General features: G+C 44.8%; 1 protein-coding gene across 4 annotated transcripts in view; it reads left to right on the top strand.

Moving 5' to 3' along the window:
• The window catches only part of CSGALNACT2 (chondroitin sulfate N-acetylgalactosaminyltransferase 2), a 264,875-nt gene that overhangs the window by 183,409 nt on the left and 54,200 nt on the right, over positions 1–27,266 (top strand). For all 4 annotated transcript variants that reach the window (XM_078642940.1, XM_078642941.1, XM_078642943.1 and 1 more), the window contains exon 6: positions 13,367–13,461. In XM_078642940.1, the coding sequence (XP_078499066.1) occupies positions 13,367–13,461 (95 nt within the window). The remainder of the gene's footprint in view (positions 1–13,366; positions 13,462–27,266) is intronic.

Raw genomic sequence — 27,266 nt, 5'->3', positions numbered from 1 at the left:
TCAACGACTGGCTACTGAAAGTAGACTCATCTCAAACAGTTGTCAGCCACCTCACAGGTAACAGCCGACCTGTTGACATTGTTGACTTTCTCCATCAACATGCCGATGTCACACCTGACTCCTTCACAATGGCATCCTTCATCTGAGCCATCCTGGACGTGTTTTTTTTTTAATTCAATCCCTCTACCTCAACGAGTCCAGGAGATTCAGTCTATAATCTGGATATCAACAATAATTAATAAGAGGTATATAGTCAAGAGGAATGCGTGCTGTTCTGAAATCAAGCTACGGTCAAGATCGTGGATCAAAAAGCAAAGAAATTACACTAGGCTGAAAAACTCCCATCAGCCCACCATTGTGGCGGAATTTCATCATGTGGGATACAAATGGTTAATCCAAATCTCGCCCAACCCATCCGATGATGGTGCAGAGACGGATGACCGAGGTAACCTTCTAGCCACAGTGTATTTCAAAGTGGTGCTGATAGATGTGCAGTGCTCAGTGAAAATATGTGAAATATAAAAATAACTACTAGGACAGAAAATGTGTTTAATAGGCACTGTTCTAGTGTTAAGATTAAAAATGCGCCTAATAGTTTGGAAATATAACTATAGGGTGGCACAGTGCAGTGTGGTCAACATGTTTCAGCTGTTAGGAATGAAGTATCCAGCTTTCGTCAGGACAGTGATGAAATGGCAACTGCAGAATAAGTGATTTGTACAATATAAATTCAAACAACAAAAATATTCCTACCAGGAACTTGGAGCCCCAATGTTAGCTGGCGGAAAATTAGATAAATCGTCCTTTTCCCAGCGTTATGTGGGAAAAAACCTCACCTCACCCGGCACCCGCTCGGGATAGAATGAGGCCCCGCTCTGTCCGTCGGTACCTCTGGCCAGCTTCCGAGTGGGAGTGGAGATCTGGATATACCAACATTTGATCCGGTTCTCAGTGAGCATGGCTCTGAGGCTTCTGGGCCAGCTGGTCTCCTCCATCCTGCTTGTGCACCACACCAGGTAGCCTATGTGGTCTCTGTAACGGAATCTGAAGTTTCAGTGGACTCGTCACCGAGGCAACCTCTCTGACTTCATCCAGGTGTCAAAGAAGACTAAGAATGGTGACTGCCTGACTGCAATTAGAGCAGACTACAGGCGATGATCAAACAAGTTTGCATCTTCTGAAGGGGCGAGCTTCGGCAGTGAGAACAGTAGGTAAACTCATGGGTTTTATAACATCATGTATACCTTTGATAATGAATGCCAGGCTCCACATGAGACCACTCAGGGAGTATTTGCAGAGATACTCTCCCTACCCCACCCTGAGCTAATGGGATGTGACAGATGCATTATTCCCAGGTTGGGGAGTCAACTGAGAGAGGTGGAGGTCTGAGGACTCTGATCTCCGGCTGAGGGTTGTCTCCAAATTAACTTGCTAGAGTCGTGAGCGATTTGCTTGGCACTGATTGCATTCTTGACCTTCAAGGGGGGGACGTGTTGAGGTACTCACAGACAACATGATTGTCATGTGGTATTGCAACGAGGGCAATGTGAGGTTGTGGGTTCTGTGCCAGGAGGCTTTGCACCTCTGGAAGTTGCTGAATGCTGAGGGCATCTCCCAGATACCTGGCAGGATTTTTAAACACAAGGTGGACGAACGTAGCTGATGTTGTCTAGAGGATCACAACTGGCGGTTACACTCAGTGGTGGCATAGGGCATCTTCCAACAATGGTTAGGACGGATTGGAGAAGATGTGTTTTTGCACAACCAACTGAACACAGAGGAATCCTCCGAACACTGAGCAACACTGACGAGGATTGCCAAGAACTCTGGGTTGGTGGTGCTGCAAGACCACAAGGTCCTCGACCGTGTGTTGTGGAGAATGTGTCAAGCACCTGAGCATTTGCGGTTCAGGTATTGACCTTGATGTCGCCACAAGCTGGCACAGAGGGATTGCCACAAAGTCTGCAGCTTGTACCTGACCACAAGCCACACTTTGAAGAGGTGTGATGCCAGCGGTGAGTTTCAGCCAAAGTGCCTTAAAAGAAGTTGAGATGGAGCATTACTGCATGGTGGAAACACAGAAACATACTCCCAGGACAGAAGTGACCTACATCGAAGATGATGCTGTAATCGTGCAACAGCAGAGCTCTTACAACAAGAGAGTAGATCCCGAGAAGTGGAAGGTGCAGAAAAAACCTATTATGGAAGTACACAGAGAACAGGAAACACAAGATACAAGGGAGAACAGGGACAGAGCCTAAAGAGTCTGACTCTAGATCCAATATGTTTTTCTCAACTTTGAAAGTCCATGAGGCCAAACAACGGGCCAAAGAGCCTCTCAGATCTAAGAAAAATGATACTGCAGGAGGCAAGCCCTCAGAACCAGCCTCTACTCCAATAGGCAAAAGTGAGCACGGGAGGGATTAAGCCGACCCAAGAAGGGGAAACTTTAGGGCCAAAAAGAGGCCCCCGATGGCCAACATCAATGCTAAAAAGAAGGCACTAAAAGTTGAGAGGAAGTGAAGACACCTAAAGGCCGAAATGGAGGCCCACATAAAGAAGAGGAAGTTTGACAACTCCTTGGAAGATAAGGCTCTCCATCTCTCGAAGGAAACACCATTGTAGATCAGGGCCAAAACCAAAAAAATCAGAGCACCCGCAGTTGCCACTGCTGGCAACACAGGAACCTGCGGAAGAGGGGGCGGAAGCCTTCTGATCGACTAAAAATTTGATGATGGACAACACCAAAAGGGCATCTTCGAGGACAAACCACTAGAGGACGTGCAGGACATTGACACAGAGTCACCAGAAGAGGGGGTGGACACGCATCCCTTAAGTGCTTCAATGCCAATGACATCTCTTTGTGCACATGGTTGAAACCTGCAGCCGACACTTGGGTTGTCAACCTGGAAGAGGAACAATGGGAATCATGCTTCCTGCTCAAAACCCTGCTACCTTCTCAGGGAAGAAGGCAGTTACTTCTAATATTACCAAGCGTGTTGTACCAGGGATGAGACGCCTTTAGAGAACCAGCCATGTCGAACACTGTTACTTCACTCATGGACAAAAAATACAGGCTCTCTACAATGGACCTCGTCTACTTCATGGGGTCTTTGGTCGGAGAGTCCATCCTCGTCTCCACAGCCTGCGAGATGGCTCACTTACCAGCATCTGTTGGGCCCACCACCAAACGGATGGACATGATGGGCAAGAAAATGGAGCACTCGGCACATGTCCAATTGAGGATCTCGGATTCCAACGCCCTCTTTAATATGTATACCCACCAACGTTGGGAAGAGGTGGACCCTCTTCTATAACTCCTCCCCCAGCAATACCAGAGGAGAGGGTAAAGACATTGGTACAGGAGGGAAAATGATATACTGACAATACCTGCCCAAAGTTGTACTTGGACACTACAGACCGCGAAAGCAGCCAGCTGTGCACAGGGACCACACTCAGGAGACACGCCTGACTAAGAGTGTCCGGTTTCAAACAGGAGTTGTAGGCAATCATTGTTTATATGCCTTTTACAGAAGAGTCAGTCTTCAGACTAGCAGTGGATGACTTTCTCCAGAGAATGAAAAAAAATACTGACACAGCGGGATCCATGGGCACCCTGCAGCCCAGCGGGCAATTAAAATGAGGAGCCACTCGGTGGAGAATACCTTCCAAGGTGGTTCCCAACCATCAACATCCAATGCCTCCTTCATTGTGGCACAAGCGTACCACCGTACTACAGCACTTTGGCAGTGCGCAGGGCAGCGTGGATTTGCTCATGGATTGGGAGCAGCAAACGGAGGAGCTGCACATTCCACCAAGTGACTCCATGGCATACCTGCAACTCAACACTGGTAGGGGCAGAATATGAGGGTTTCTCTTGAAATGGCAAAACATCAGCTCTGACAAATTGACAATCAACATCATCCGACATGAATACTGCATAACTGCTGAAAACACTGCCCAACATAAAACCAAAGGTGATACATTAAAGCAATAAGAACACCTTTCACCTAAAGAAAGGAGCAGCAAGTATCCTACAAAGAAACTATAACAAGAGTACAATCTCAGAACGAGGTATACTCTACTGCTATGCTTCCTAATACCCAAGGCAGATTTGTCGTTAAAGCCATCTTGGCTCTCCAGATCCTCAACCAAAACCCCAAAATTCCAAATGACTACACTGCAGGGGGTCATTCCGCTCCTCAGAAAATGGAACTACTTAACAACGGTGGACCTCAAGGACATGTTCCAATGAACAAAAGATACAAGAAGTTTCTAAGATTAATAGTAGACAAGGCCCATTACCCCAGTACTGCCCTTTGAGAATAAATCGCCACCATTGGTCTTCACAAAATGCCTAGCGGCCCTCCTGCAAAGAAGGGGGAATCCATGTATACTCTTAATGGACGACTGGCTCATAAAGAAAGTCATTCCAACAATGCAAGGACAAGACGGACACAGTGATATAAACACTTCACATTCTTGAAAAAATCATCCACAAAACCAGAAAAACAAACAAGCATTGGAAATGCAATAGGTCTCGCACCATTAGAGTTAGTGCTTTTAGAATTGTTTATGGGGTTTTTTTGTAAATGTTTAGCATTTTTGTTTCCTGTAGCCAATGCTAAAGAATTACAAATAAAAAAAGCCATAAACATTTCTTAAAGCTCTAACTGAAATGGTCTGAGACCTATTGCACTGTGTGAGGGTGAGGGGTTGAGGGTGAATGAGGGTGAGGGTGGGTGAGGGTGAGTGAGGGTGAGGGGTTGAGGGTGAGTGAGGGTGAGGGGTTGAGGGTGAGTGAGAGTGAGGGTGAGTGAGGGTGAGGGTGAGTGAGGGTGAGGGGTTGAGGGTGAGGTGTTGAGGGTGAGTGAGGGTGAGGGTGAGTGAGGTGTTGAGGGTGAGTGAGGGTGAGGGTGAGTTAGGGTGAGGGGTTGAGGGTGAGTGAGAGTAGTTGAGGCTGAGTGAGGGTGAGTGAGAGTGAGGGTGAGTGAGGGGTTGAGGGTGAAGGTTTGAGGGTGAGGGGTTGAGGGTGAGTGAGGGTGAGGGTGAAGGTGAGTGAGGGTGAGGAGTTGAGGGTGAGGAGTTGAGGGTGAGTGAGGGTGAGGGTGAGTGAGTGTGAGGGGTTGAGGGTGAGGGTGAGTGAGGGTGAGGCTGAGGTGTTGAGGGTGAGTGAGGGTGAGTGAGAGGTTGAGGGTGAAGGGTTGCCAATAGGTCTCGCAGTAGGAAAGTTGGAGCTAGTACAATTGCAAATAGCAATGCCTTTTATTTTTGTTTTAATTTTAAAAACATAAAGGGCTTTGTCATGTACAAAACCAATAGCTCCAACTTTCCTACTGCGAGACCTATTGGCAACACCAGTGCTTGTTTTTTTTTAGTCAAAGCAACACACGCTCTTGCGTACATGCAGGCACACCACCCAAGAGCATCTGACATCTCTGAGAAAATATGTAAGTACATTCATATTCTGTTCACAGTATGTTATGGTCAGGCATGTCTGAGGACTTCTTAGGGCCAGGCATATGAAAGAACATGCATATGTTAAGGTCATGCATACATCTGAGAGGGTTCAGAATAAAAGACAACCTGTCTTCACGATCTTGGGACATCTACTGGGCACGTGACCTTCCTCATCGCCTCAACCCTCTGCATAGGGGCTAAATACAAACATCTAAGAATTAAGCAAGTGCAGGTCATGTTCATATGGTGCATAAAAGGGGTGTCACATGGAGTGTGGCCTTAAGGCTGTGAAGTAACTGCTCTCATAGAACCAACATGTGTGCACATATAATAATGGGCGTTTTCAGGGTGTGGCAGAGGGGTCCCTCGAGGGCATTGTTCTAGGACCTCATACTTTCCACTATTTAATTAAAAAATGTAGGATCTCGAATTCACACGCACACAAATTAACACATTCCACTTGCAGGGTGTTGAATTTGTGATAACTTAGGGATTGTGAGCGCATCCTGAGATGTATGACTTTTGCTTGAAATAAGATTACACACTGTCCTATTTTCACACAATGGTAGGCACTGGCTTTGGTTTGCTTCACTTTGATGAATGCCGATCTGAACGCAGTGATACAGAGCGAGTTGCCCAGGATCACACAACTGAGGCAGTTCCTCAGAAGACTGCCTCTGCAGCAAACCCCCTGACCGACACAGCGTAGATCTTGTTGCAGTGACAAACAGAGCTCTACAGACACGTCCCTGTATATCTGGCGCAGCGCAGTGCTGTGAATTAGATTACACAAAACGGAGGGGTGTACGCGTGATTGGGACAGTAAAAAATACAAGTGCTTTTAAATGACATATTTACATGAAACATAAAATGAGTATCACTGCGGCGGGTAACAGTAAACCTCGGTTATTCAGCGCCAAGAAGCTCCAGAGGTGAACGTGCAATTAGCAAACATGCATGTTACATTCACGTTTACATGCACGAGCAAATGAGGCGATCTGCCAAAAATGTAAAGATTTTTGTTGAACCTCGGTAGTCAGGAGTAAAACCAGCATCATCTCCCAGTCCCGCCACGTTCCTGCCCCCAAGCAAACCTCTTGCTGTAGCAGTAGCGCCACTCCAAGAGACCTAAGAGCAATGCAGGCAGAATGAGAGAAGACTGCCACATATCGGAAATGTAAGATTATAAAGGGACCGCGGAGCCGAATGGGAGATTTGACATGGCGTGGAAGCCATCTATTTCACTAGACGGCAGTGTAAGCGCCTCTGTCATCTGCAAACACCCCGCCCCCCAACAATCTCCTTTACAATCAAAGAAACCTAACAGTCTCTGTGAAGTCTGAGAGTGAGTCAGGGACGCATCACAGCATCACGGGCCATGAGAGACGGAACGCAGGGGTAAAATCTGCACGGAGCAGAGGCAGGGGAGAGGGGTGACAGGGCAGCATGTGACGGATGAGGGGCCGCTAGCAGGGTAAGGCAGATGGAAAAGGAAGGAGAGAGGGGTGGAATAAAAAGGAAAAGAAACAAGGCGGGCAGGGGAGGGTCGGAGCGGGGAGAGCGGCATGTGGGTGTTAAGAAGCCGGGCCAAGATAGCACAGAGAGCAGACAGTCAGTCGGGAGAAATGCACAAGGCGGGCAGGGGAGGGGGCGGAGCGGGGAGAGCGGCATGTGGGTGTTAAGAAGCCGGGCCTTTGAAGTGAAGCTAAGCTTCACTTCAAAAGGTGTCGGAGGAATGCGGCTGACGGCGATTGCGGCTGTGCACGCGCTTTTAAGCTCAATGCACATGCGCATTGAGCTTAAAAGTCACGGGCACTGCAAGGAATCGCCACGATTCCTTGCTTCTTAGTTAAAAGTTGTTTAAGCCGCAATAGGCTCGCAAGCTCGATGCGCATGCGCATCGACAGGCGAGACCTAAAAATCTTTGTGGAGGCTACACTGTACTCAACAGAAACAAGCCTTCCTCATACTGGAAAGAGTACAGGCAATGACGAAACAAGTACGCCTCTACCAGAAGGGGCCAGCTCTGACAGTGCAAAACTCATGGGTATGCTGGATTCATGCACTCCTTTCATATCAAAATGCCAACCTCTATATGACACCACACCAGGAGTGGTTGCAGAGATACTGGTCACAAGCGACTGGGAGTTGGGGAGATCTAATGGTTGTAACAGGAAAACTACACAAGGAAATTCAATGATGGAACAGCAACATCACCACAGTGGGCAGGCCTTTCAAGCATCCAACTTCCCCAATGAGCATCACAAGGGCTGCTTCCAATGTGGGATAGGTAGCACACATGAACAGACTGAATATCATGGGCCTGTGGATCCAGAGAGAACACACAGTCAAACATATAAACATCTTGGAACTCCAGACTGTGTTCCTAGCCATCATAGCCTTCCAAACACAAATCACGAAGAAGGTCGAACAGATACAAACAGACTGCACTACGACCATATTCTACCTCTATAATTAGGTGGGCATAAGATCACACAAATTATCCACCCGGCACTTTAGATAAGGACTTGGTCTTTAAAGAGGAACATAACACTGGTGGTAGTTCATCCGCAGGGAGTGGAGAACACCGAAGCAGACCGACCAACCAGAAAAAAACAACACGTCCCATGAATGGGAGCTAATCCAGCAAGTGCTACAGCAGGTCTTCAGCAAGTGTGGAATCCTACAGGTGGACTTGTTCGCAAGAGAACTTAAAATGCTATGACTGTGTCCAGGTACACAAGCCACCAATTCATAGGGAATGCCCAATGGATAGAATGGTCAGGGAAATGTGTATACATTTTTCCAACAATACCCCGGTTCTCCTTTAGAATAGAGACATCAAGCAGACCATCATAACCCTCACTCATATCACCGCTGTGAGCCAGACATGCCTGGTTCTCCGACCTAGGGAAATGTGATGCCTCTACCAACATGGTAGGATATTATAACCATGTATGGGAGAAAGTGGTCCACCCCAACCCAAAATCATTCAGCTGGACAGCATGGTTTCAAAAGACATAGAATTTGGATGCATCCAGCAGCCATAAAGAACCTTGAAGGTACTCAGGGAAGCAAGAAGACCAACAACTCTGATGTATACTCCCAAACAAATGGTACAGGTTCCGAAAATGGTGCCCCAAGGATAATGGCCCACAGACCACATTGGTGGTTGCCACAATCCTGAAATACCTTACTCGCAGGTTAGACGAGGGACTCTCTTACGCATCACTAAAAGTACACCAGGCTTCTATTGTGGTATACGCAAGTAGCATGATCGGAAGAAGTTTCTTTCAGATACCACTGATCAAACTGTTTCTAGAAGGAGAAAAAAGAATGGCACCACCTAGAAAGGCGTAGCCTTGGACTCTCAATCTTGTACTTTCACATTTGATGAAACAACCCTGTAAACCAATAGACCGTGCTGGGCTGCAATTCCTCACTTGGAAGGCCGCTCTCTTAGTGGCCATAAGATCCCTACGCAGAGTGAGCGACCTCAGCAATAACGAGGCAAGAACCAATCATTCAAATTTACAAATTTGGCTACCCTGCGCAAACATCCGCTCTCAGGAGCCGCAAAGGTGTTCCTGGGTATGCTCATTAATGCGCGGTCCTTCTCTGTACCGAATTTGCTGAGATGGTGGGCACTTATAAGCTTGACCTAGCGTTTGTAACTGAAACCTGAGCGGATTAGTCCACCGGCCCAGAACTAGACTGAGCAATACTGGCAGGCTACTCGATTCTTAGAGCAGATCAAGCAGACAAGCGGGGAGGGGAGCTTGCAATTATCTTCAGAGATGACTTGCTGGTCTCAGGATCCGCAGCAGGAAGCTCCCAAGATTGCAAAGAACTATCCTTTCGAATCATGCTAAGTAAAAACCATACATTTAAGGGCATCCTCCTATACTGACCGCCTAGTAGAAGTCCACCTTTTTAAATGCCATTAGCCTGTTTGTAGAATCAAGTATCGAGGCAGCTGACTTTACAGTGTTAGGTGACTTTAATTACCAACTTGAGAAACAGGATGACCCAGATACATCCACATTAGTTGATGCCATGCGTAGTTTCTCCTTGAGACAGATAGTTGAGCATGCTACCCACCGCAGGACACACCTTAGGTGGCAATTTCACCTCCAATCCATCCTTGAAGGTGGACGAAGTGTTTCCGGTGCCATGGTCAGACCATAAAGCCATATGGTTCTCATTAAGCATTGATCAGCTCTCCTTGGGACCGCATAACCCACTTGTCCCTTCCAAAGCTCGTGATTGGGGGAACATCGACCCAGGCACTCTACAAGTATCCCTTTCCTGTTCAAAGCCAGACCTTAATACCGATGCCAATACTGCTGCTCACAGGCTCTCTCCCGGGATCAAAACTGCAGTTGACCCTCTAGCACCGGCTAACACCTTATTTTCCAGGCGGAAAAATCCCTCTGAACCATGATTTTCCACAAAATTAAGAGTACAGAAATAAGTCTGTAGAAGGTTAGAGAGGCAGTGGAGAGCAAATTACGACCCCATGTTAAAAACACAATATGCACAGTCACTGTCGGATTACAAGAAGTTGATAATAGAAGAAAAAAGTAAACACTTCTCAACTAAATTTTACAAGCAAAAAACTCTAGCAGAGAGCTTTTTGCTACAGTTAAAAGCCTAACCAAATCCCCATAGCCACCAAGCCTGGAAAGTAGTGCTGAAGTCTGTAACGGATTGGCTCAGTTTTTTAAAGGCAAAGTAGAGACCTGTACAAATCCTTCACAGATTATGATGAAACAACATTTGGGAACTCTCTAGCAGTCATTGCTCCTCTCCCTACGTATGTGTTTACATCCTTCTTAACCCCTTCCACAGAGCAGATCATCCAGACAGTATAATCGTCCAATTCAGGGGCCGCTTCCGACCCCAGTCCTCCTAAAATATTGCACCTGGTACCTGATGTCATCAGTGAACAACTAACCTTGGTTTACAAGGAGACAATTTGCTCAGGTACTTTCCCTGATGCTTGGAAAATTACATAGATTCTTCCACTCCTAAAAAAAAACCAATCTTGATCCAGCAGATCCCATCAGCTATAGACCTATCGCCAGACTACCCTTCCCGGCTAAGGTACTGGAAAAAATATTAAACCTACAGCTTACGGCATTGATCTCTGTCCCGGACCTGCTAGACCCCTCACAATACGGATTCCGGGAGGGTCACATCACTGAGACAGCCCTGGTCATGGCAGCAGAAGAATTAAGAGCTATACTAGACGTCGGGGTAAGGCCTCCTTGATCATGTTCGATCTAAAGGTGGCCTTTTACACAGTGAATCATAAAATATTAGCCAACAGGCTCTCTGATATGGTAAACAGTGACTCCACCCTTAAGTTGCTGACATCATTTCTCTCAGACAGAGTTCAATCAGTAGAGTTGGGAGTATTTGCTTCCGAGCAATTTAAACTCCCCTGCGGGGTGCCACAACGTTCGTCCCTGAACCCTATGCTCCTTAATCTTTGTGTCTTCGATAGCCATAATCATCAGACGCCATGGCTTCTCAGTGGTATCCTACGCGGATGACACCCAGCTTGCGGTCTCGGTGTCAAGGCAATGTCGAAGAAATAGCTGATCGCTTTAACAGCTGCATGACACAGCTAAACCAGTGGATGAGGTCCAATTGGCTAAAACTTAATAGCGGAAAAACAGAGCTCCTACTGTTGGGTACTTCTACCTCCCTCTGGTCACCCAGATGGTGGCCGTCTTGTTTAAGAACATTTCCTGCTCCAGTGCAGAAGGCGAAAAACATAGGTTTCATCTTCGATGACAAACTGACTTTTAAGAACTAGATCAATACACTCACCTCTTCTATCTTTTTCATCCTAAAAATTATCCGGTAGCTCCATCCTTTTATCCTTCCTGATTCTCTGAAAACACTGGTAACAGCCCTAGCCCTGTCCAGACTGGATTATGGTAACGCCCTGTACATGGGTATCCACAGTAACTGCAGAATGCAGTAACTCCAAAATGCAGCAGCCCGACTACTGCTGGACATCCCCAGGTCCCAGCCAGTTTCCCACTGTCTTAGAACTCTGCACTGGCTCCCAGTGGAAAAGAGGATCACGTTTAAATCCCAATGCCTAGCATTTAAGATCCTATGGCGCAGGTCCTCAATTTCTGAAGAAACACGTGATCTGGTATGTGCCTTCCAGAAATCTAAGATCCGCTCACAATAAACTTTTACAAAGCCCACGGGTCAAGAAAACAAGATGGGGTGAAAGAAGCTTTATGTTAGGGATGGTCAAAACATGGAACTCACTCCCAACCAGCATAAAGAACAGCCCTGCGCTGTTAGCGTTTAGGAAATCATTAAAAACCTGGCTCTTTGCCAATTAACTAGGTCTTATATAGTTCCTTCAGCACCTTACTGAACCTACTGGTATAAGTTCCTTGACGCCTAGGGCATTCATGTGCTATACAAAAGCTCAAATCAAAATCAAAGACAAGTTAGTCATGAGAACTAATCCAAAATTACTGCTCTAGGCTGTGTAGCACTTCATGCTATCCAACCGATACAACTGCATGGGTTATTCCAGGACCCAGAGTCATGAGCAGAACGTGTGCCGGTCAGATGCTGGATCACAGGATGGTGGCGATGTTCCACATGCAGGAAATGAAAACAGTCACAAGAAGCAAACAGTTTTTCGTCTCTTTTGCAGCCGCAGCCAAAGAGTTACTAGTGACATAGGAGACTATAGCAAGATGTATAGTTCAGACAATACAAGGGTGCCACACAGCAGTGAGAGTGACATTAGAGGATGCACTGCACAATGAAAAAAACTGGCAATGCTGGTCGTCCTAGTGAATGTCTGAATCAACAACATCTGCATGGCACCCTCATGGTCTTCTGTTCATATCTTCACAAAACACTACTGTATCGACATCCAAACACGCAAAGAATCACAGGTGGGACAGAAGGTACTTAAACACTTGTTTGCAAATGTACACCTGTTCTCTAATCTGCCTCCCACAGGGCAAGTGATCACTGCTATATATTCTATGCACAGCATGTGAATCTAGAAAGATTCACGCTGCAAAACGAAATGGCTGCTTACCTGCAGAAGTAACTTTGCAACTTGACTTTCTGGATTCACGTGCAAACCTCCTGCTAGAAAACAATTAGGGAAATTTGCAAAGGGAGGACAGGACAGCTTATAACACAAAGAAAGCTACACACACACACACACACACACACACACACGGAAACCGGATAAAAAGAAACTGAAGATGGCAAAAATGCAGTGGAGCTTCAAGGGCATACGTCTGATGTTATGTTATAATAAAGAAAGTTGAAAAAAAAATATAAAATGCATATCTCACACTAAACCTTTAGAAAAGCAAAAGTGTTCCTTAAATGACATGGTGACAACTTAGCTAATCTAACTACCCTGTTGAATGTGATCAAGGCCAGGAACATATTTGCTCAAATTTGAATATAGATTATTTTATGCTTCATCATATGGTGCAGAATTTATGGGAGCCAGAAAATGCCATCTGACATGCTCACATTTTGTAGCAAATATTACGCCTTACATGCTGTCAGTGAAACCGTTCCAAAGTAAAAGCAAGAACAATGCAGTTTATGGTTTATTAAACGTTACCAGCTATTTGAACTGTTCATGTGTGTGTAGTTGTCTTTATTATGTTTGAAGGCATATGTTTCTGGGGGGAAGTAGTAGCCTGTCAGCCTTTTATAGGATATAGTCACATTTGAGCAGGTGGGTTGGCAGGGAGGTCAGAGCATATCAAAATTCATCCTGGTTGAAGCAAAGTTGCATTGTACAATAAAAAGGAAAATCATTAATTGTGATGTTCTTTACTAAGCAGTTCTTATCATTATTAAGGCAGTAATTTCCCTCTGTTTCCTCTAGGAAAGAAGGTTTTCTATCCTGTTGTCTTCAGCCTTTATAATCCAGCAATAGTATATGCCAATCAGGAGGTACCACCTCCAGTGGAACAGCAACTGGTAAGAAAATACATGCCTGTGAAGAAAATTTACTGCAGCCTAAATGTCGAATTGATGTCCATTCTTTCCACTGCGAGTAGTAGTTAGTTGCCAAATGTCAGTGGAAAACAGATGCCCTCTTCAGATATTGCATGCCTGGCGTCGTTGATCCCTCAACTGTAAGCGGTCCAAGCATCATATGTAGGTGGTAGCCATGCAAGCCTTTTTTACGGTTGTCCCACAAACGATTGCCGTTATAAGTCCTGTAATAGAACATCACATCATTAAGAAGATGAACTTCAAAATTGATGCCTTTCAAATTTCTAGAAAATTCATAAACACATCTTGGAAAGTGTCCTCTTACCCTTGCTTGTGATTGTAATCTGTATCTAAAGGAGAGAACCACTTGAGTCTTTTACCACTTATAGGAAGCTGGCTCTTTATGTGGTATCACTACTAGGTGGTTATACCGTGCACAGAGTCCAGGGGTTTCCCGAAAATGTACGGGGCTCAATGTAAAACCCAAAGTGCTCCATTAGTGGTAGTGTTGACGTGTAGCCTTCGGCCTAACACAGAGGAGTGTAAGACATTTATTGCACAACAGTGATCAATAATGGACACACGACTCAAGAGGAGATCAAGACCAATTAAAAAAAATTATACTTTGTTTTACTTTATTTTAAGACCAATATCTTCACAATACGGCAAGTACGTTTTTAAATAGAAATACTTTTCACTTTATAAAATCGACACTTAAAAAACTTTTCAAAACAGTTCAATGTTGCCCTATCGGGAAAACAATATTGTGATTAAACAGGTAAGTAATGCACTTACAGATCCAGTCTTCAGTCCCAAAGGTCCGCAAGGGCCATGTCAGTACCAAAACTGCACCACCAGCGGCACAGGGGCGACCGGGTGCAGGGGTCAAAATCTGAGTTTGGCCCAATGCTTTTCAATGGAGACTCTGGGTGCCTGGAGCCACACTGCTTGCAGGTAAGTAGATTGGTTGCAGGGGCCATGCTTTGGAGGTTAGGTTAAGTATGGGGGGAACAAAGCAGCACCTAACATACAGCACCAGCGGCACAGGGGCGGCAGAGAGCAATTTTGACGTTGGGCGCCCAATGCGTTTCAGTGGAGATTCTTGTTTTGGCAAACAGGCTTCAGGCATGGCACAAGAGGTTGTAGGAGGGAGACCAGCGATAGCAGATGCAAGTAGAGATGTGGGGGGTCGTAAGGGCATCATCTGTTCAGCAAACCAAGGCCCTGGGGCATCGGGTACAGGGGTGCCTTTCGATTTCAGGAGACTTCTTACTGGAGTCGGTTGCGGTCGAGGAGAGCATCTCGATTCACACTGCAGGTGCTGCCGTGGAGACCAGCCAATGTTGGACATGAGGTCAGGATCGCTGGGGAGACTTCACTGCACAGGTGAGCCTCTCGGACTCGGGCCATGAACTTCGAGTGCAGAGTAGGCAGGAGACGCGTATCCTCTTGGATGGTTTCTTCTTGGACAGGTCCGCTGTCCACAGGGGATTGGAGTCTTTTTCGAAGGCAGCAATCCTCCCAGGGGTTTCAGAGTTCGCTGGTTGCAAGACTGGTCACAGGTTCGCAGAAGCTTGAGACAGGCCAGTAGAGCTGGGGCCAAGGCAGACGTCGCCTTCCATCTTCTCTGCAGGGTTGTCTTCTTTCTTCTTAGGTCATCTCAGATCTAGTCTCTAGGTCAGAGGGACCCACCTAAATGCTAAATTTAGGAAGCGTTTTAGGGGAGTAGTAGGTAGGGCTAGTGGGCAACTTACCTGGGGTGACTACACCATCTATTATGCCACCCTCCTGTGGAAGGGGAATAGACCTAGCCCTGATTGGAGTGGTCTCCCCATCTTCAAGATGGTGAGGACTGAAAGATGTGCTTCACCTCGCTTCCCCCACCTTAGGTGGGCATACATCCTATTCTCTTGTTTTCCCACCGGTTTTACCGCCCACAGTGGGGGTGTTAACCAGAGGCTGCCATCTGCTGCTAGCAGCAGAGGTTCAGGGTCTCATTACAAAGGCGACAGGCCTTTGAAGCATCCCTCTTAGAGCACTGGCCCATCCTGTGAGGAGGTGTGACAAATCTGCCCAGGATGTGCATTGTTGGGGTCCCAGAGAGCAGGTGCTCTCTACCCAGGGATCCAGAAACATGTCTGGTGGTGGCTGGCTGCCTACAGCCGGTCAGAGACCACTCCAGGGTTGGCAGGTTTTCAGGAGGTACCTCTGAGGTGCTCTCTGGGTACATGATACAATGAATCACAAACTGGCATCAGTGTGGATTTATTGAAAGAAGTAGTTTGGTACCAAACACTCTTGTGTTCAATGAAGCGATCATGGTGCTGTGGAACTCAAGTTGTCGCGTTTCCAGCCCATGTACTCTCTATGGCTTCACTGGCACGTACAATGTTAAGGAATGAACCCCAATATTGTAGGACATATCTGCTCCTGCAGATATGCCATCCCCTGTGGCTCTATCATCTCGCCCATGCTTTTCAACATTTACATGAAGTCATTACCGGTACTGATCAATCAATTACAACTCACGTGCTATACCTATGCGATAATACTCAAACACTCCTTCAACTGGAATGCCCCAAAGACATTGGAAACTCGCCAATTTTCCGTTGTCTCAGAGCCGTGGATCAATGGATGACTTGGAGCCATCTCAAATTGAATGCTTCCAAGACAGAAATATTCATGTGTGGCGATTGGAAACATTATGACCCGCGTGCCCCCTGGCCTGATGAATTGGGATCACCGCCTAAAGTATCGAAGTAAGTAAGAAACCTCGGAAAAACCATGGACTCCAAGCTATGGATGAATGCCCAAGTGGACAAACTAGCAAGATCAAGCTTTGTTACAATAATAACTCTGCGACAAATCTACCCCCATTTGGGATTCCCACACAAGGTCCAAGCTAAAATCTCCCTTGGTCTGTCCAAACCCGATTTCGCCAGTAGGCTGTACCACGGATCACCTTTAACAACTATGAAAAGACTACAAAGGATTCAGAACCAGAGTTTATCGAATGCATCTTTAATCTACTTCTACTTACCTCCTTTATGCATCTATATACCTTCCATGTATTTGTATCTATATATTTATTACTTTCCTACAAAAAAAAAAAAAATATATATATATATATATATATATATATGCACTACCCTATTTCTCACCCTATACCGCTATAAATATCTTTAATCTACATATACTTACTTCCTTTATGCATCTACAAACGTTCCATGTACTTATGGATCTATATATTTACTACTTTCTTCTAACTCCGCATATCCAATGCACTACCCTATTTTCACCCTATACCTCTATCAATATATCTTCTACCTCAACTCTCTCATTCATCCCAAACCTCATACCACTACTATAATCCCCAAAATAGCCCTTTCTAGACTCTCCCCACTCTACCCCTCCTTGCACCACCTGACACCTCTTCTACCATACTGATGCCCCCAAACAAGCCCTTCTAAACTCTTCCCTCTGAATCTTCCCCTCCACATCCCTTTTTACTCATCCCAACCCTCCCACTACTGCTTTCACCTCCCGAAAAAGTCTAAAGCCTTCACTCTTCTATCCCTCCACTATCCTTTTCAATCAAAATAACAAACTAACATGTCCACTTCTCAGATTTCATATTTCACTATACTAATTCACCACTAATCCTTTATGGGTTCCAGAGTAGCGTGCTACTCGCCAAAAAAGCACGTTAACACCCCATTAGTGGTAACAAGCACTATATATATATATATATATATATATATATATATATATATATATATATATATATATATATATATATATATATATATATATTTCACTGAAAAAACCATAGGTTATAGACCATATATAGTTAGGAATTAGCATTTACAAAACCTTGAAAATTCACTGAAAAAACCATAGGTTATAGACCATATATAGTTAGGAATTAGCATTTAAAAAACCTTATTTTACTCACACAAAACCATTGAAATTCCATATATAGTTAGTTGCACTAACTATATATTGCGCACCCGCAATCCACTGCTGATGATGTCACATATTACATCATTCATGACATGGTCAGTGACATCACTGATGACATCACTGATGACATCTCAAATGACATCACTGATGACATCACTGATGACAACATCCAGTGACTATGTTTCTGTAAAGTTAAAATATGTCTTACATATTGAAGAATGAGTGGATGTATAAGTGTCTGGACGAAGGATTTAGTAGGTGCATGACTGAATGTATGAGTGAGTGATTAAATGTGTCTCACTGAGTGCATGGGTTAGTGACTAAACTGTCTTAATTTGTGCATCATTATGTCTGTTGTTCTGTAAACTGCTGCATGTGTTGATCAGTAGCTATATGAGTAACTATATGGGTTATTGATTGATTGCCCAAGTATTTGCATGGGAGACTGAGTGTGTGTGTGGCTGGATGGGAGGTGTGTGACTCTGTACAGATCAATGTGTACTTGTATCAATGATTGTATAAGAGAGTAAGTATGTGTTAGTATATGGTTGAAAACGTAAGGTGCTCTATGTTTAACTGTATAGAGTAGAAAATGGAAGTGTGATTGATTCTTTACAGGACTGACTAGGTGTGTGAGTAACTCCATGGATGAGTGGCAGAGTGTGAGTGTCTGTATAGGTGTATGAGTGCATATGATTGTGTTGTAAACATGAGTGATTGTATGTATGAATGATTGTATGGGTGAATGAGTGAATGTGTGTGTAGACGTAGGAATCAGTGAGTACGTATGTAGTAACTAGTATTGGTGTGTCAATGGTTTCAAAAATTATACTCTGTTTTTAACACTGGGTGAAACAGAGGTTATATTAAAATGTGAGGAGATGCATTGTATTGTCACATGAATGATATCATCAGTGATGTGATCATTGATGTCAAGTGAGATGTCATCAGTGATGTCATTTGAGATGTCATCAGTGATGTCATCAATGATGTCACTGACCATGTCATGAATGATGTAATATGTGACATCATCAGCAGTGGATTGCGGGTGCGCAATATATAGTTAGTGCAACTAACTATATATGGAATTTCAATGGTTTTGTGTGAGTAAAATAAGGTTTTTTAAATGCTAATTCCTAACTATATATGGTCTATAACCTATGGTTTTTTCAGTGAATTTTCAAGGTTTTGTAAATGCTAATTCCTAACTATATATGGTCTATAACCTATGGTTTTTTCAGTGAATTTCAATGGTTTTTTAATAGCAAATATCATAAGCTGTCGAATGTCAAGTACGTGGTAAGTAAAAACATTTTCGTGTTTATGCACACTGATCTGCTTTGATTGCTGCCCCCCACCCCTCATTTCTATTAGGAGTACTCTCTCTTTGCAGATAGTGAAGGGTAGTTAACGCAGCCCTTTCCCCCTTTGTAATCCGTCGTGCCTGCTTCTCTCTCCATTTGATTGATTGTTCTCTTTGGTTCATTCTCTATTTACAAACAAGCACAGAGTCGCAATACTCTGTTTAGTCTTTGCAGATAGCGAAAAATCGTGTAAAAAAACAAAAGGAATCGAGCAAAATCAGTAGGCCACTAATGGGATCTCTTTTGACCTCGCTAAAATAGAAACATTAGGAACAACCTGTTGAAAATAGCAATGCGTATGTATATAAGCGGCGTTCATTTGTGTTCACAGTACCCCTTGTTGATTGTTTCAATCGAGCATTGAATTGTTCGAAGTGAATTCTCTTAACGATCTTCTCTACCTGCAAACGAGGAAGAATAGGAATATTCTATCTCCCTTTGCAGATAGTGAAGGGTAGGTAACGCAAGCCTTTAACACGTCGTACCTATTTCATTCCTCATTGATTGATTGATTGTCCGAACATTGACTGTTTGGGAATTAGTTCTTTTTGGAGGTATTCCCTGTTTGCAAATAAACGTAGGAAAATCTTTGCAAGTAGTGAAAGGGTACGTAATGCGGACCGTTCTCCCCCGTTGTAATCTGTCATGCCTATCTACTCCCCACTGATTGATGCACCTTTTTCACCCGGACCATTTACTAGAGATACGTCATCTGGCCCGACCAGAGAGCACCCCTAGTGAAAAGGACATATGCAATAATAACGAAGTGATCACTGTATCCTGTTAACAGAAACTTTACCATGAAACAACCTGGAAAGAAAAAAATAGGAAAACGAAAATCAGTAGGCCACTGATGAACATGAACTTTTATTAAACAACGAACAAAGAAACGATAACATAACGTAATGATAAAACCTATTAATGTCCTAGAAACAAGAAAACGTTAAAATATGCCAGTGGTGAGAGACCAGAAAAACAGTAAGAGAAACCAAATCACCCCTCGCTGTCCCACCGCCTGCCACGCCAAAAAAATCGATAGACTAGGGAAAATGCAAGTCAGTAGAACATCCACCCCCACTCTGGAAACTTCCAAGGTGGGGCAGGGTTCCGGCTACGCCCAGCCGGGAGCAGCCCATATAAGGCAGGTCCTGCTGCCACGCCTCGGCCAGGAGATCCTAACGTAGGGTGTAGCCGGAGGAGAGGCCGAGACCAGCGGGACCCGGCCAGGGGATTGCCTTTACAACGCTGAACAGTTGCAGGGGGGGGGAATGTCTCCTCGACCCTCCCCTCTCTCTCCCAGTCCGGCCGCGGTGGCCCTTGAGAGTTGCAGGTAGTCCCGCCACATGCTCTTCCGGTCCGACCACCAACGGTCGGGGGGCCGAGGCCGACGGGATCCGGCTGCAGCCGATAAACCAAGAAACCCGTTCATGGGGCCAGAGCCAGGGGCGTCCGGCCGACATCCACCGGAAGCCCGGCCCGAAGACGGACGGGACACTTCTTTCTTTTATAATGGCTGCGACAACACTGGAGGGGGATGTCTTGCACATGCCTCCGACCCCCCCCTCGTCCTCATCGCCTGGTCCGGCCATAACAAATCTCAAGCGAGACGCCGTGGGGTGCACTGGGAGGGAGAGACGGTGCGAACAGGCCTCTCCCGCCTCCCCAGGTGGAGGCTTCCCAGCTGCACCCTCAGCGCTCCAGGCGGTGGCATCCTAACAACTACAGTGCTGCACAGTTTCGGAACGACCTAGATAACGGTTCTTCCACTGTGGCCATGCTGCAACGTCTCGCCCGGCAGGGTGGAGCCCGTCCGCTCATGTGACCCCGCGATCGCCGGTAGCTGCCGAACTCTCAAAATGGCGGTCGACCTGGCAAGAGCGGGCCCAACATAAAGAAATGGCCCGGTCACTGGTTGACTCCACCACCGTAGTCCTCCACGACCTTGAAGATTCTAGAGGAGCCGCGGGAGTCTCCGACCCCCGATGGGGAATGACTGCCATGATCGCCCGTGGAGTGACGAAACTGTATCCGCGGGACGTCGGCGCTCCCATGCTGGCGCCAGCCTCACTTTGAATTACTACAATCCTGCAGACCTTACTTCCGGTGAAAGCACAGTGTGACCCGGTAGGAAAAATTATTGCACCCCCTCCCCTTTTTGACTGATAGTTCAAACCACCGATCCTTTCCTTTGCCCTTTTAACGGAACTTTGGACTGCCTCCCCCTCTTTTACATTTTCTAGAGAAAACAAAACATTAACCACTACATTAGCATAGCAGTTGACACCAGAACTGTTTTCAAATTGAAAACCAACAACATCTTCAACAGAATCCTTTTTGTTTCTGCTGTGACCCTGCTACAGCACAGGCATTGTCCCCAGCAGTAATTCTGCAATGCCGGTAAGAATAGCTGTGGTGCCTACTGGACTCACTCACCCCCGCGGCGCCCCACGCCGTTTTTTGCTGGGCGGCAACTTACTAGACATCACTTTCGTGCCATCTAGATTTCAGCGCGTTCTGCTGCCTTGGAACTATTCGCACAACAGACCGCTACTGACAAGAATATTTCATTATTGGTGCTGTCAATTTCAATAAATCTATTGGATAATTAAAAAGAAATTGCCACGGTCTCTTCGTTGTTTAAATGTTTTTACTGTTTTTGTTTTGTTGTATATATTTATATGTTATTAAAATTTTATATTCCTACTACTTTGTTGGAGTGCTATATATTTTTAATGTGACACATAATTGTAAAAACTTTGATGTACAAAGAGTCATTCCTGGAATCTTCCGCTTCAGGCTCGGTCCCCTCCCCAATCACAATACAGGATGGTTTTCAGATAGTAGGAACGCGTGTGCTGTGACGGATCACATCGGGTGTGGGCCTTGATCTACTATAACTCCTTTGAAGAGGGGTGATTCTTTACAGCTGGGGCCATAAACTACATCTGCAGGGCTAGCTGATAGCCTAGGACCGGCCTGGACATTCGGACACAGAGGAAGAGGAGTGTCAGAGGGTGCGGTAGTGAATAGGGCGAAAGGGAGGTGTCGGGCGGGCACAGAGTGTGATTCTCAGGGAAGAGCAGCGCAGATGGGGGAAGGTTTATTGCCCATGCATAAGACAGAGAGCGGTGGTGACCAGTGCCTGGGGGAGATGCTTACGAGGGTGAGGAGCCATGCTACGAATCGACAGCGTGCAGAGAGTGGGTCTGGTCAAGACATCTAAAATGGCTGCCGTGCACGACAAAAGTGTGGCATTTCAAAAAAGGCAAGATGGCGCAGACAATGTTTTTCAACACTTCCTCATTTCCTTCGAATCGAACGTTAACAGACGTTGGGGCATATTACCAAAGTTAAGCGATATTTATCGCTAACGATGCTTACCAACCAATTTTTTACCACTAAGCATCGTCAGAAATTATCGAAGATAAACCTTACTATTATCAAGGTTTATCGCAAATGCGATAATAAACGGCCGCAATGCATGAATATCGCTAAAAACTCAGCGATATTCATGCATTACCGAGCTAATACTCTTAGCCATGTTATCCACCTCCCATTGGATAACATGGCTAAGAACTGCTCAGGGCAGGTGTTACTTTTTGGAGATATTCGCGCTTAGCGCGAATATCTCCAAAAGTTGGTAATAGGAGATAGATATCTTGCATGTTGTAATGCAAGTTATTGTGGTATATGGAACTCATACCATAATCTCTCAGGAAAGCAGAAACTGATCCTTTTGGGACCGCCTAAAAAGGCCTAGGGGGTGAGGAGTACTCTACTTTGCCCCCTTTTCACGTTCCGAACTATTTTATTTTACTCTCTTCTGTAATTACACAAAATACCAGCGATAAGATGCATCGGAGACACACAGTGAGAGAAAGGAGGCCGGAGATGAAGAAGACATGTCAAATACACATTGGAGATAATATAGTGGCAGAAGGGAAGTAAATATGAGTAAACTTACCATGTAACATAAAAATGTTGCACTCTATACTATAAGTCTCATTTTATACTACAATCACTTCGCTACAACCTCATAAATTAAAAATAAAAATAAATAATGTCTCAAACAATTTTTGATTTCTAAATATAAATTTATTCTTCAGAATTTTCTAAATTTGAAACAACTAGTAACATGTCCTCATCAGTAATTTCCTCTTCAATCATCTCATCTGGAATCTCCTCATTAAAAGTCTGCAATGATGATTCTTGTAACTCTATGGTCTCCAAACACTCGATAAATTCGCCATCAAGAGATTGATCAAAAAAATCATTCAAGTCATCTCCTCCTTCTGACAATATTTCATTATTGGTGCTGTCCATTTCAATCAATGTAGTGGAATCATTCAAGTCATCTCCTCGTGACAATATTTCATTATTGGTGCTCTCAATTTCAATCAATGTAGTGGAATCATTCAAGTCATCTCCTCCTTGTGACAATATTTCATTATTGGTGCTGTCCATTTCAATCAATCTAATGGAATCATACAAGCCATCTCCTCCTTGTGACAATATTTCATTATTGGTGCTCTCAATTTCAATCAATGTAGTGGAATCATTCAAGTCCTCTCCTTGTGACAATATTTCATTCTTGGTGCTGTCCATTTCAATCAATCTAATGGAATCATACAAGTCATGTCCTCCTTGTGACAATATTTCATTATTGGTGCTCTCAATTTCAATCAATGTAGTGGACAATTCAAAAGAAATTGCCACGGTCTCTTCATTGTGAGCCATTTTATTTTGAAATTGCTTGCTGTAAATTGCAGAAAAAAATAATCACTTTCATTTATCGTTTTTAGTAATACATAATATAAAACTAACTTCATCAAGTATTTAGTATAACAGAAGGACTGCAAATAAATAACAGAAAACATTTTTCAAATTATCTTCAAGTGTACAACATAGTTCCCCTTACAAATTAACAACTCACCTTTTTAAAAGTAGCAGAAGTGTTAGTACTGTGTAAATCAAACACCAGAAATTCACCACCAAAAATTCCTCACAAATGTACCTCAGACAGTAGTATCACAAAATGGCTGTGGTTTCCTCTCATTTAACATATATACATAACCAATTAACTTTCATCACACACAAATACAAAACCAAAGTAACATTTTAATTGGTTCTAAATTTCAACACTTTCAAATGTGTTTTCCCCATGCAATTTTCCATAGGACATTTACATACGTCTACAGCCTGAATGGCTGAACGGAATTACACCAAACTTGGCAAAATGGTACATCAAACCTAAGAGGTCAGGAAGGATCTACTATGCCCCCTTATGGTCATTTCCCCCTTCGCTTTGGCCTCCTCTTGTCTCTCAATCCTACCGAGGGACAAGATGGCGGCCGCTACGGACTGTTTGGAATGTTGACAGACGCCGGAGAACCAATCAGCTTCGCAAAGCTCCGTAACGCGAAAAGTACGCGAAGCGGAGCGCTGTTACAGATATATATCTTTTTTTCAACGTTAATTTCTCAAAATCCACTGGAGCACATATATTGAGACCTAGCAAAGGCACATCGGGCTACCAGTCCCTAATATTTTGCCAAGTTTCGTGCAAATCCATTCAGCCGTTCGATTATTATTATTTTGTTTTTTTTTTGCCCCGCGGGGCCCTTTTAAAACCTCCACATCAAACCTAGGGGGTCAGCGAGGATCTACTATGCCCCCTTATAGTTATTTCCCCCTTTGTTTTGACCTCCTCTTGTCTCTCGATCCTACCGAGAGACAAGATGGCGGCCGCTACGGACTGTTTGGAATGTTGACAGACGCCGGAGAACCAATCAGCTTCGCTTCACAAAGCTCCGTTGCGCGAAAAGTCCGCGAACCAGAGCGCTAACCGGTCCGCTTTTACAGATATATATCTTTTTTTAAACGTTAATTTCTCAAAATCCACTGGAGCACATATATTGAGACCTACAAAAGGCACATCGGGCTACCAGTCCCTACAATTTTGCCAAGTTTCGTGCAAATCCATTCAGCCGTTCGGGCTAAAAGTGAGGCCAACCGCCCTATGGAAAACTCAATGTTAAAAACACGTTTTGGGACCCCCCTTTTTTCTCGGCCCCCACTGGACGAACCCCCCCCAAATTTTCAAGGGCTGCTCAGAAACAAAATGTGCCATTTTCCTGAAAATTTCAGCCGATTCCGTCCACAAACGCCAAAGTTATTAGACATAGAATTTTCAAAAAACCCATAGAGAAAAAATCCTAACTATATATACCTACTGGCGACCTACTGGCGCACTGGTTCGCGGACTTTTCGCGCAACGGAGCTTTGTGAAGCGAAGCTGATTGGTTCTCCGGCGTCTGTCAACATTCCAAACAGTCCGTAGCGGCCGCCATCTTGTCTCTCGGTAGGATCGAGAGACAAGAGGAGGTCAAAACAAAGGGGGAAATAACTATAAGGGGGGCATAGTAGATCCTCGCTGACCCCCTAGGTTTGATGTGGAGGTTTTAAAAGGGCCCCGCGGGGCAAAAAAAAATAATAATAATAATAATCGAACGGCTGAATGGATTTGCACGAAACTTGGCAAAATTGTAGGGACTGGTAGCCCGATGTGCCTTTGCTAGGTCTCAATATATGTGCTTCAGTGGATTTTGAGAAATTAACGTTCAAAAAAAGATATATATCTGTAACAGCGCACCGCTTCGCGTACTTTTCGCGTTACGGAGCTTTGCGAAGCGAAGCTGATTGGCTCTCCGGTGTCTGTAAACATTCCAAACAGTACGTAGCGGCCGCCATCTTGTCTCTCGGTAGGATCGAGAGACAAGAGGAGGCCAAAGCGAAGGGGCAAATGACCATAAGGGGGCATAGTAGATCCTCGCTGACCCCCTAGGTTTGATGTGGAGGTTTTAAAAGGGCCCCGCGGGGCAAAAAAAAATAATAATAATAATAATCGAACGGCTGAATGGATTTGCACGAAACTTGGTAAAATATTAGGGACTGGTAGCCCGATGTGCCTTTGCTATGTCTCAATATATGTGCTTCAGTGCATTTTGAGAAATTAACGTTCAAAAACAAGATATATATCTGTAACAGCGCTCCGCTTCGCGGAGATAAAATTATATCTGTATTACCTAGCTGTTGCTAACACCAGTTAGCGACGGCTAGTAGGAGATAGCGACCATCTTGGGTCCCACTTTGCATGTGAGTGATATTTATCACTAATGACATGCAAAGTGGGCATGCCAAGATGTTAGCGACTGGAAACAGTCGCTAACATCGCTATCTCCTATTATCAACTTTTGGAAATATTCGAGATAAGCGCGAATATCTCCAAAAAGTAACAGCTGCCCTGAGCAGTTCTTAGCCATGTTATCCAATGGGAGGTGGATAACATGGCTAAGAGCATTAGCTCGGTAATGCATGAATATCGCGGAGTTTTCAGCGATATTAATGCATTGCGCTCGTTTTTTATCGTATTTGCGATAAACCTTGATAATAGCAAGGTTTATCTGCGATAATTTCTGACGGTAAAAAAATCTTTGCAATGCATCGTTAGGGATAAATATCGCTTAACTTTGGTAATATGCCCCAACGTCTGTTAACGTTCGATTCGAAGGAAATCAGGAATTGTTGAAAAACATTGTGTGCGCCATCTTGTCTTTTTTCAAATGCCACACTTTTGTCGTGCACGGCAGCCATTTTAGATGCCTTGACCAGACCCACTCTGTGCACGCTGTCGATCCTTAGCATGGCTCCCCACCCTCGCAAGCATCTCACCCAGGCAGTGGTCACCCCCGCTCTCTGTCTTATGCATGGGTAATAAACCTCCCCCCATCTGCGCTGCTCTTCCCTGAGAATCACACCCTGTGCCCGCCCGACACCTCCCTTTCGCCCTATTCACTACCGCACCCTCTGACACTCCTTTTCCTCTGTGTCCGATTGTCCAGGCCGGTCCTAGGCTATCAGCTAGCCCTGCAGATGTAGTTTATGGCCACAGCTGTAAAGAATCACCCCTCTTCAAAGGAGTTATAGTAGATCAAGGCCCACACTCGATGAGATCCGTCACAGCAGAAGCGTTGCTATTATCTGAAAACCATCCTGTATTGTGATTGGGGAGGGGACCGAGCGTGAAGCGGAAGATTCCAGGGATGACTCTTTGTACATCAAAGTTTTTACAATTATGTGTCACATTAAAAATATATAGCACTCCGACAAAGTAGTAAGATTATAAAACTTTAATAATTTATAAATATATACAAGAAAACAAAAATAGTAATAACATATAAACATTTTTAGAGAAAAACAACGAAGTAGCGGTCGGCTGTGCGAATAGTCCCAACGCAGCACAACGTCCAGATTTCCGGCGTGGGGCGTCGCGGGGGGTGGGTCATCAGTAGCAAACTGTTGTGCGAATAGTTCCAAGGCAGCAGAACGCGCCGAAATCTAGATGACACGAAAGTGATGTCTAGTAAGTTGCCACCCAGCAAATAACGGCGTGGGGCGTCG

This window comes from Lissotriton helveticus, chromosome 5_1 (assembly GCF_964261635.1).
Source record: "Lissotriton helveticus chromosome 5_1, aLisHel1.1, whole genome shotgun sequence".
Taxonomy (NCBI): Eukaryota; Metazoa; Chordata; class Amphibia; order Caudata; family Salamandridae; genus Lissotriton; species Lissotriton helveticus.
This window is presented reverse-complemented; position numbering and strand designations above follow the sequence as displayed.